This window comes from Giraffa tippelskirchi, chromosome 7 (assembly GCF_054371585.1).
Source record: "Giraffa tippelskirchi isolate mGirTip1 chromosome 7, T2T-mGirTip1v1.2.pri, whole genome shotgun sequence".
In the NCBI taxonomy this organism is placed as follows: Eukaryota; Metazoa; Chordata; class Mammalia; order Artiodactyla; family Giraffidae; genus Giraffa; species Giraffa tippelskirchi.
In genome coordinates, this window is record NC_137281.1 from 112,620,321 (window position 1) to 112,632,058 (window position 11,738).

An 11,738-nucleotide genomic window follows, 5' to 3' on the forward strand; every position below is an offset into this window, starting at 1 on the left:
AAATGTATTGTGCCACTCCCTACTGCAGAGTTTCTGCTGAAAAATGAGCTGATAGCCTTACAGGATTTCTCTTGTGTTTCATTTGTTGTTTTTCCCGTGTTGTTTTTAATATTTATTCTTTATCTTAAATTTTGTCAGTTTGATTACTGTGTACCTTGGTGTATTCCTCCTTGGGTTTATACTGTATGGGACTCTGCTTCCTGGACTTGCGGATGTCTTTTTTTTCTTTCCCATGTTAGGGATATTTTCGGCTACTACCTCTTCAAATACTTACTCAGGTCCTTTCTCTCTCTTTTCTCCTTCTGGAACCCCTATAATGCAAATGCTGGTGCATCTGTTGTTGTCCAAGAGGTCTCTTAAACTGTCCTCATTTTTTGTTTTCATTCTTTTTTGTTTATTCTGCTCCATGGCAGAGATTTCCACCATTCTGTCTTCCAGCTCACTTCTCTGTTCTTCTGCATCATTTATTCTGCTATCGATTCCTTCTGGAGTATTTTTCATTTCATTTTATTGTATTGTTCATTTTAGTTTGTTTCTTCTTTAGATCTTCTAGGTCTTTGTTAAACATTTCTTGCATCTTCTTGGCCTGTGCCTCCATTCTTGTTTCAAGATCTTGAATCATCTTTACTATCATTAGTCTGAATTATTTTTTGGGTAGATTGCCTATCTCCCCTCTGGGGCTTTACCTTGTTCCTTCATCTGGGACATACTTCTCTCCTGTCTCATTTTATCTGACTTTTTGTGATTGCAGTTTTTCTTCCACAGGCTGCAGAGTTGTAGTTCTTATTTCTACTGTCTGCTCCCTTTTGGATGAAGCTGATCTAAGACTTTTACAAGCCTTCTGGTGGGAAGGACTGGTTCCTGACCATTGGTGGGTAGAGCTGCATCTTGTCCCTCTGGTGGACAGGGCTGTGTCAAGGGGTGTGTTTAGTAGGAAACTGTAGGCTCAGGAAGACTTGAGACAACCTGTCTGCCAGTGGGTGGGGCTTGTTCCTGCCCTATTGATTGTTTGACCTGAGGCGTCCCCATACTGGGGCCTACAGGCTGTTTAGTAAGAAAATGTCAGCCTCCAGAAGGGCTCACACCAGTGAGTACTCTCCAGAACTCCTGCCACCCTTGGCTTTGTCCTCGGAATGAGCTACCGTCACTACTCACCTCTGTGGGAGGCCCTCCAGTACCAGCATGCGGGTGTGACCTAGTATCCTATGAGTATCCCAGTATCCTGGCTTCTCTGTGTGTGGATATAGAAAATTTGTTTTGGTATGTTCCAGTTATTTAGCTGTGATTTTGGTGTTTTTGTGAGAGGAAGTGAGCTCATGTCCTTCTACTCTGCCATCTTGTCTCTCATCCCACAGTTTCTTCATCCATTCCATTTTTGATGGACACTTAGGTTGTTTTCATATCTTGACTGTTGTGAATACATGTGAATATGGGGGTGCATATATCTTTCCCATTTAGGGTTTTCTTTTTCTTTTGATAAGTACCCTAAAGTGCAATTGTTGGGTCATATGGGAGTTCTATTTTACTTTTTTGAGAACCATCCATACTGTTTTCCATAGTGGCTGTACCAGTTTACATTCCTGTCAGCAAGTCACAAGGGTTCCCTTTAACTCACATCCTCGCCAATACTTGCTATTAATTGTCTTTTGATAATAGCTAATAGTATACATTGGAATATATGAAATAGACTATATTACATATGTGATTTATAATTTTTTTTTTACTGGGATTGTTTGGGTTTTTGCTGTTGACTTTTGTGTTTTTATATAGTTTGGATATCAGCCTCATATAAGATATATGATTTAAAAATGTTCTCCCTCATTCATTAGGTAACCTATTCATTTTTTTTTATGGTTTCCTTTGTTGTGCATAAACTTTTTAGTATGATCCTATCCCACTTATTTATTTTTGCTTTTCTTTCTTTTGCTTCTGATGTCAGATTCAAAAAAGCATCACCAAGATCTGTATCTAGGAGCTTACCACCTCTGTTTTTTTCTGGGAGTTTTAGAGTTTTGTAGTATTAGGTCTTATATTTCAAGCCTTTAATCCATTTTGAGTTTAGTTTTGTGTATGGTGTAATATAGTGGTCCAGTGTCATTCTTTTGTCATGCGGATGCCCAGTTTTCCCAGCACCCTTCATTGAACAGACTGTCATTTCCCCATGTACAACATTCTTGTCTCCTTTATCATAAGTTAATCAACCATACATACATAGGTTTATTTCTGGGCTCTTTATTCTCTTCCATTCATCTGTACATCTGTTTCTGTTGACAGTGGCATACTGTTTTCATTACAGTAGCTTCATTATAGAGTTCAGTTCAGCTCAGTCGTGTCCGACTCTTTGCGACCCCATGAACCGCAGCACGCCAGGCCTCCCTGTCCATCACCAAGTCCCAGAGTCTACCCAAACCCATGTCCATCGAGTCGGTGATGCCATCCAGCTATCTCATCCTCTGTCGTCCCCTTCTCCTGCCCCTAATCCTTCCCAGCATTAGGGTCTTTTCCAATGAGTCAACTCTTCGCATGAGGTGGCCAAAGGATTGGAGTTTCAGCTTCAACATCAGTCCTTCCAATGAACACCCAGGACTGATCTCCTTTAAGATGGACTGGTTGGATCTTCTTGCAGTCCAAGGGACTCTCAAGAGTCTTCTCCATCACCACAGTTGAAAAGCATCAATTCATCGGCGCTCAGCTTTCTTCACCATCCAACTCTCACATCCATACGTGACTACTGGAAAAACCATAGCCTTGACTAGACGGACCTTTGTTGGCAAAGTAATGTCTCTGCTTTTAAATATGCTATCTAGGTTGGTCATAACTTTCCTTCCAAGGAGTAAGTGTCTTTTAATTTCATGGCTGCAGTGATTTCACTATCTGCAGTGATTTTGGAGCCCCAAAAAACAAAGTCTGCCACTGTTTCCACTGTTTCCTCATCTATTTCCCATGAAGTGATGGGACCAGATACCATGATCTTAATTTTCTGAATGTTAAGCTTTAAGCCAACTTTTTCACTCTCTTTCACTTTCATCAAGAGGCTCTTTAGTTCTTCTTCGCTTTCTGCCATAAGGGTGGTGTCTTCTGCATATCTGAGGTTATTGATATTTCTCCCGGCAATCTTGATTCCAGCTTGTGTTTCTTCCAGCCCAGCGTTTCTCATGATGTACTCTGCATGTAAGTTAAATAAGCAGGGTGACGATATACAGCCTTGATGTACTCCTTTTCCTATTTGGAACCAGTCTGTTGTTCCATGTCCAGTTTTAACTGTTTCTTCCTGACCTGCATACAGGTTTCTCAAGGGACAAGTCAGATGGTCTTGTATTCCCATCTCTTTCAGACTTTTCCAGTTTATTGTGATCCACACAGTCAAAGGCTTTGGCATAGTCAATAAAGCAGAAATAGATGTTTTTCTGGTACTCTCTTGCTTTTTCGATGATCCAGCAGATGTTGGCAATTTGATCTCTGGTTCCTTTGCCTTTTCTAAAACCAGCTTGAACATCTGGAAGTTCATGGTTCACATACTGCTGAAGCCTGGCTTGGAGAATTTTGAGCGTTACTTTACTAGCGTGTGAGATGAGTGCAATTGTGCAGTAGCTCGAGCATTCTTGGCATTGCCTTTCTTAGGGATTGGAATGAAAACTGACCTTTTTCAGTCCTGTGGCCACTGCTGAGTTTTCCAGATTTGCTGGCATATTGCGTGATGCCTCCAACTTTGTCCTTCTTTCTCAAGATGGCTTTGGCATTTTGGGATCTTTGTGGTTTCATATAAATTTTAGGATTGTTTGTTCTATGTTTTTGATAAGAATTGTGTTGAATCTGTAAATTGCTTTAAGTAGTATGGGCGTTTTAATAATATTGATTCTTCTAATACACATGCATGGAATTTCTGTTTATTTGTATCATATTCAGTTTCTTTCATGATTGTCTTGCTGTTTTCAATATCCAGATCTTCTACCTCTTTGGCTAAATTTATTTCTACATAGTTTGTTCTTTTTGAGGCAGTTGGAAACAGGATTGTTAGTTTCTCCTTCTGATAATTCATTAGTAATGTCTATTTTGTAGGTAACTCTTGGACTTATCTTAAATGGGAAATGGGGAGGACACAAGATTCTCTACTTTTGTCAAGTTTATGTCCTCCTACTGGTACTCCTTCTTGCCCTCTTTATCCCCCTAACCTACCCCACACATTACGCTTACTGGTGTTTTGCCAACCTTCACTTATTTTTTGAACAGATGTTTAATTTTCTTCCATTATATGCCAGGTAGTGTTTGGTCTCAATGCCTGGTTTACTTCAGTGAACAAAAGCAGATGAAAGCCCTTGCTCTGGTAGGTTTTACATTCTGCTGGAGGATGCAGAAAAGTAAACATAAAATAAGAAAACTATATAATGTATTAGAAGGTCATGGTGCCATCAATGAAATAGAGCAGAGTGAGGGAGATGGAGAGCTGCAGAGTGGAGGTGGGGGTGGGATTTTAAATATGTGGTCTGTTTAGACCCCATTAAGTTCTTAAAGGGGTTAAGAAAACCAAGTGGATATCCAGGGGAATATCATTCCAGGTAGAAAAGACAGCTGTCACAAAGGCTTACATAAGCAGGAACATGTATGTCATGTTCTAAGAAAAATAAGGAAGCCATTGTGTCTGGAGAAGGGCAACAACAAGGGGGAGATGGTGGATGAGGTCATCGAGATAATAGGTGTTGTTCAGTCACCAAGTCGTGTCTTACTTTTTCGTGACCCCATGGACTGCAGCACACCAGGCTTCCCTATCCCTCACCATCTCCTGGAGTTTGCCCAAGTTCATGTCCATTGAATCAGTGATGCCATCCAGCATCTCATCCTCCATCACCCTGTTCTTCTACTTTCAATCTTCCCAGTGACCAAGTCTTTTCCAGTGAGTCATCTGTTCATATCAGGTGGCCAAAGTATTGAAGTTTCAGCATCAGTCCTTCCAGTGAGTATTCAGGGTTGATTTCCTTTAGGATTGATTGGTTTGGTCTCTTTGCAGTCCAGGGGACTCAAGAGTCTTCTCCAGCACCACAGTTCAAAAGCATCAATTCTTCGGCACTCCACGTCTTGTTTTTGCTGACTGTATACAACTTTTCCATCTTCAGCTACAAGGAATGTTATCAATCTGATTTCGGTATTGACCATTTGGTGATATCCATGTGGAGAGTCATCTCTTGTGTTGCTGAAAAAGGGTGTTTGCTATGACCAGTGAATTCTCTTGGCAGAATTCTGTTAGCCTTTGCCTTGCTTCATTTTGTATTCTAAGGCCAAACTTGCCTGTTACTCCAGGTATCTCTTGACTTCCTACTTTTGCATTCCAGTCCCCTATGATGAACAGGACATCTTTTTTTGGTGTTAATTCTAGAAGATCTAGGTCTTCATAGAACTGATCGGCTTCAGCTTCTTCAGTGTCAGTGGTTGGGGCAGAGATTTGGATTACTGTGATATTGAATGGTTTGCCTTGAAACAAACCAAGATCATTCTGTCATTTTTAAGCTTGCACCAAAGTACTGCATTTCAGACTCTCTTGTTGACTATGAGGGCTACTCCATTTCTTCTAAGTGATTCTTGCCCACAGTAGTAGATATGATGGTCATCTGAGTTAAATTCACCCATTCCGGTCCATTTTAGTTCACTGATTCCTAAAATGTCGATGTTTCCTGTTGTCATCTCCTGCTTGACCATGTCCAGTTTACCTTGATTCATGGACCTAACATCCAGGTTCCTATGCAATACTTGTTCTTTACAGCATTGAATATTACTTTCATCACCAGACACATCCACAACTGAGTGTCATTTCCACTTCGGCCTAGCCGCTTCATTCTCTCTGGAGCTGTAAGTGTCCTCCGCTCTTCCCAGTAGTATATTGGACATCTTCTGACCTTGGGGGCTCATCTTTCTGTGTCATATCTTTTTGCCTTTTTATACAGTTTGTGAGGTTTTCACACCATTCCCTCCAGTGGGTTACATTTTGTTAGAACTCTCCACTGTCACCTGTCCAAATTGGGTGGTGCTACATGAGAGTTTTGCACAAAGAAGAGAAATATTGTGTTCTAAAAGAGCACCTGACTGCTGAATTGGGATTAGAATGTAGAGGGCAAGAATGGAAACCAGGAAACCAGTTAGGACACTATTTCAGTAATCCCAATGATAGTTGATAGTGGCAGACATCAGGGTGATAACAGTATAAATGGTGAGAAACGGCTGGATTCTGAATCCATATTGAAAGTAGAGTTAACAGGTTATGCTAGAGATTGGATGTAGAGGTAAGATGGCCAGACCAGGGGTAGGAAAATGTGGTCAGGAAATGCCTAAGCCCATAGAGGTATGGAGTTTTATCAACTGAGATAGGAAAGACAACAGAGATGTTGAGTAGGCAGTTAGATCCAGGAATGAGTTCAGGGCAAGGTCTGTGCTAGTATACAAATTTGGGGATCATCAGCAATGGTGTGTAAAGCCATGAGACAAAGTGATAGCAGCAAGGAATGAGTGTAGACAGAAAGTCAGAGAACCAAGGAGGTGTCTTGTGAAATGATGAGTTAAGGGAGAAGAGCATCAACTAACAAATGATATTGAGAAGGAGGGACCAGTAAATTTAAGAGAACGACCCTAAAAGTGTACTGTCCCAGGAACTAAGACAAGATCCTTTATCAAAGAGGAGAGAACAGGCAGCTTTGCCAAATGCTTAAGTCTGGTGAGAACTAAGAGTTGAGGATTATTAGTTGTAGCATTCATTGCCAGTGATAACCTTCACAATCTGTTTCATTTAATGCTTGAGGCAAAAAAGGAGTAAGTTTAAGAGAAAATGTGAGAAAAGGAATGAGAGACCATGAATACAAACAACTATTTGATGTTTTTGCTACATAGAGGAATAGAGAAATAAAGTGAGGCTGGCGGGAAAAGCAAGTTGAGACTTTTTAAGATGAGAGAAATAGCTCCTGTTTGTTCATGGGAAAGACCCATAGACAGGGGAAATTTGAGAGAGAAGGAATAATTGAATTCTTGGAACAATATCCTGTCCTAGAGAGGTTAGGACCTGGTACACAGGTAGAAGGATTGTATTTAGGTAACAACATGGATAGTTTGACTTTAGTGACAGGCAGAGTATGTAGATACTGGTAGGTGCTTAGATGTAGTTTTGAGAGTTAAAGTTCTTACTGCTTCACTTCCTTCAGTAAATTAGAAAACCTATTATAAATGCACCTAATGACAATACAATTTGATATTGGCATTCTGACATATCACCAAGTTATTTATTCACGAACAGATACTTACTGAATTCATACTGTGTTTATGAATTCATACTTGCTCCAGATGATAAATATATAAGTGAATGAAAGTCCTATCTTTAGGGAACATCTGTTTTAGTGGGGATGGAAATAGGATAAGCATATTTATGTCAGCTTCAGTTAGTGGTATGAATGAAAATGAAGCAGTACAAAGGGAAAGGGGGGAAGTTCTTTTTTCTAGGTTGGTCACAAAAGTCATTTCTGATGAAGTGATACCTGAGCGGAGATCTGAATCAAATGAGAGAGTAAACCATGCAGGTATCTGTGCAGAGCATTTGAACCAAAAAGAACAGCCAATGCCGCAGCCCTAAAGAAGAACATCTTGCCATACTGAAGCAGAGGACTGGTACAGCTGAAGCAGAGTCAGTGAGAGAGTGGGTGGAAGAAGTCAAGTTCCAGAGACATAATGGAGGGCCCAGATCATTCAGGCCTTGAAAACCATTAGTTTTTTTACTTTGAAACCATTGGTAAAAAACCATTGGTTTTTACTTTGAAATAGGATGCTGTTATGGAGGTTTTGATAGATGAGTGATGTGATTTTATTTCTGTTTTTAAAAAGTCACTGTAACAACTCAAGAGGCAGGCAGGGGTGGAATAGACAAGGGTAGAAAGAAGGTGACCCCTTACCTGTCTATCACTGTAAATCTTAGTGACAGATGATGGCGGTCTAGTACTAGCAGTGGAGATGGTTAAAGTTGTCCAATTCTGGTTATATTCAAAAGGTATAGCTGAAAGTATTTGCTGATAGCTTGCATGCAGGATGAGAGAGAAGTTGACTGTAAGGTTTTTGGGCCATCTTTCTGGAAGACTAGATTTACCGTTAATTGAGGTAGGCAAACCAGGGGCAGAAAAGTTTTGAAGAAAGAATATCAAGAATTTGGTTTTTGACAAATTTAATTTGATCTACTGTTGGATATTTCCATCCAGTGTCAAGGACACCATTTTGTGTGCAGCAACATGGGCATCTGAAAGGTCAGGACTGGCAAAAAGAAGTTTGCATGTCATCAGCAGATAAATACAATGTATTTAAAGTTGGAGCCTAGATAGGGTAATTAAGGGAGTAAACATATAGAGAAGACACAAGAAGCTTTGGGGTACTCAAGTAGTTAGAAGTCAAACTGCTGAGGAGCAGCCCACCAAAGGAAACGAGAAACTCGAGTACCCAGTGTGGTGGGAGGAGAAGACTGAATGTGGGGTCACAAAAGCCAGAGAAAAGACTTCGAGAAGGCAGGAATGATCAGGTGTATCAGATGTTCACAAAGTATGTAATGTGAGGGCAGCTATTATTTTTTGCTAAGTTTTACTTGATGGTTACTCTTGTGTACAACTGTCTCCTTCTGTCCATCTCTAAACTGAAAGTGTCACGAGGTCAGGGATCTTACACGCAACGTGTGGTAGAAGTTCAGTATTTGTTGAATCTGTACTCCTCTTTGAGCCCTCATCCCTCATCTTTCTAAACTTGTATTCAAGTACATCCTTTACAGTGCTGCCCATTTGTCTGACCTTTCCTGCCTAGAAAGCTTCAGGGGCTCCCCTTACCTTCCCTGTAAAACTCTGGCACCTTTCCTGACAAAGCCATCCATGTCATCTTTTTCAGCCTCATGTCCTACCACTTCCTGTTCATATACCTATACTCTAATATGGATCAATTTGTAGTTCTCTCTACAGACTGTATGATTTCATCCTTCCGTGGCTTTACTCCTGTTTTTTCAGCCTAAGGTGACTTTCTTCCTTTGCTTGGCTAAAGTCTAGCTTGAAGAATCAGGAAGTTTTTGTGAGCCAACTCAATCAGCCTCTGTATAATCTCTGTCACAGTTCTTATTCTCTATTAAATTTCTTTTGTATGTCTTTTTTTATGTTTACCTTCCCAAAAGTATAAATTATTTAGAATCAGAGTGTATATTTATCTTCCTCTCCCATGATACCTATCAGTGCTATCTTCTTGGTAGGTGCTCTATAAATACTGCATTTTAAGAGAACAGGAAAATGAAGGGGAAGGCACACAAATGTGAGCTCGAGATTGAATCACTGCCTTGGCAGTGAGTGGAAAAAAATGGTACATGGTAAAGTCCAGAGTAGATCAAAAGGTAGATGTTTGAAAGAAATGATAAAGATGTACATTTATATACACACACACACACACACTTTGTATAAAGGAGTGTAAATGCCTGTGTTGAAATAATAGAAAAACAGAAAAACCATTTTTAACCATTCCTTGTAATTCCTGAGTTGTAATATAGTACATATAGTTATGTGCTGAGTCACTCAGTCATGTCCAATTCTTTGTGATCCTTTGGACTGTAATCCACCAGGTTCCTCTGTCCATGGGATTTTCCAGGCAAGAATACTGGAATAGGTTGCGATTTTCCTCTCCAGGGGATCTTCCCCACCCAGGGATCGGACCCCTGTCACCTGTGTCTCCTCCATTGTAGGCGGATTCTTTACCCCACTGAGCCATCAGGGAAGCCCACTAATAGTGTATATTTGAATATATGAGGTAGACTGTATTACATATGTGATTTATAATGTTTTAATACTTTCATATTAAATTTTTAGGACATCAATGCAAGCCTGAATAAGAAAAAGAATTTCTCCCTCCTAAGCCATGGCATATCAGTTGTACAGAAATACCACATTGGGAAACAGTCTTCAGGAGAGCCTCGATGAGCTTATACAGGTGAGAGACTAAAAATCAACATTTTTATTTAGATGGATATATAGTAATTCTTGTTCTCATAATTATGAAGATAGCATATTGTGTGTAGCTTTAACTTTAGACAAGTTAATGCAAGTCTTGAGATGTAAATTAGAATTTTGAATTCATATTCTTAATTTTAGGAAAATTAACATTTTTACATAAACTTCTCATCCAAGAACATAGTGTGTATTTCCATTTATTTTCATATATCTTGAACTTTGATGAAGTTTATTAGATTTTTTTTTAACATATTACTGATCCCAAGTTTTTTCTCAAGACTTGTTTCCTTCAATTTATCAGTGAAAACATCTTTCCAGATACTGTGAAGGAGTGATGGACAAAGTTTTGTCCTGATGTTGCAACATCACTGTATGTTTTCTGTTCAAAATTATGTTTGTTTCAAGATAGTGTAAGAAAACACTGTCAGGTTTTGCCTATTAATTGCCTGTTATCACAAAAAACAAGGGATTCAAGTTTAGAGGCTCTGATTAACCTTAGTAAAATGTTAGATGATAAATCATGTATTTTTGTCTTTAATGTTCTTCCCAAAGAGGATTCATGACCTTTATTTTTTCTCAGTCTCAACAGATTACCCCCCAACTTGCCCTTCAAGTTCTACTTCAGTTTGATAAGACTATAAATTCAGCGTTGGCACAGAGAGTCAGGAACCGAGTCAATTTCAGGGTAAGGATATATATTCTTAAATCTAGAAGCTGCACCATGGTTGTTACAATAGTGATTTTTACAATACCTCCGTATTTATTAATCATAAAAAGAGATGACTTAATCAAACTTTAAAACTTGTTTTAGAACAACTGAATCCTGTTTTATGTTTAAATGATATATATACCAGTTCATCCACTTAATGTGAGACACAGTTGTTATTGGATTTTTATGCCATTATTTCACAAATCAGCCTATGTATGTTTGGCTACCTTACTTGAAGAGTTACTGAGATTTCAGACGTCTGAAACAATATCTTCAGGATTGAAGGTAAGTGAGAGTAATCTCTAAGGGTCAATTATGATTTTTAAACTCTGGCCAGGGAAGTATAATGTAATTTCTAGAAACTTCATTTTGCGTCCCACCTGCTCTTAAATAACATGGCCTATTGGCAGACCTGTTGGCAGATAATGGTCTCTTCTGGTAGCTAGGTCTCATAGGAATCATTTATACTTTGAACAGTAAGCCCAAACTGAACAAAATCTTAATTTGACAGTAAATTCAAAGATATGAAAAGCATCATATAAAAAGAACATAGATGTTAATTTGCGTTTAAGAGAACATCAGTGTTTGGAGTTTTTTGGTTGTAGTTGGTGATGAAAAACACAAAAGACAAAATGCCAAACATTTCAATGCCTATTAGTACAAGGCATTGTTCTGGATATTGGGTATAGGGGGCAAAAGAAGACAAACAGGGCCACATTTGACTTATTTATGTGAAGGGATAAAATCTGCATGTATTTTATGTTTGTAAACAAGTCACACCAATTTCACATGCCTAACAATTATCTAGAGTAAAATATGTCTTTATAAAATGTAATCAGTAGATTCTTGAACAGCAGTAATTCTGGCAAAGTTAGCTTTTTTTTTTTTTTTTTACAGTCATACATACACATCTGCCTAGTTTGTCATTCAAAACTTGATCCTTTAAATTGAGCCATGCTGGTACATAAACTTGAGCCCATGTAGAGAATTTGTTTATAGAGTCATAGGGTTCACAAGGTCTGAGTGATCTAGTTATT

At 39.0% G+C, this 11,738-nt stretch overlaps 2 protein-coding genes across 6 annotated transcripts in view; both read left to right on the plus strand.

Moving 5' to 3' along the window:
* The window catches only part of BNIP2 (BCL2 interacting protein 2), a 47,960-nt gene extending 38,080 nt beyond the window's left edge, over nucleotides 1–9,880 (plus strand). For all 5 annotated transcript variants that reach the window (XM_081507597.1, XM_081507598.1, XM_081507600.1 and 2 more), the window contains one exon: nucleotides 9,852–9,880. Coding sequence is in view for 2 of the 5 variants with exons in the window: in XM_081507604.1 (XP_081363730.1) it covers nucleotides 9,852–9,870 (19 nt within the window). In the remaining 3 variants the exon portion in view is untranslated. The remainder of the gene's footprint in view (nucleotides 1–9,851) is intronic.
* Nucleotides 1–11,738, plus strand: part of GTF2A2 (general transcription factor IIA subunit 2) — a 30,283-nt gene that overhangs the window by 13,684 nt on the left and 4,861 nt on the right. The window contains exons 2-3 of the mRNA XM_081507610.1: nucleotides 9,852–9,972; nucleotides 10,573–10,677. Coding sequence (XP_081363736.1) covers nucleotides 9,901–9,972; nucleotides 10,573–10,677 — 177 coding nt within the window. The 5' untranslated portion in view covers nucleotides 9,852–9,900. The remainder of the gene's footprint in view (nucleotides 1–9,851; nucleotides 9,973–10,572; nucleotides 10,678–11,738) is intronic.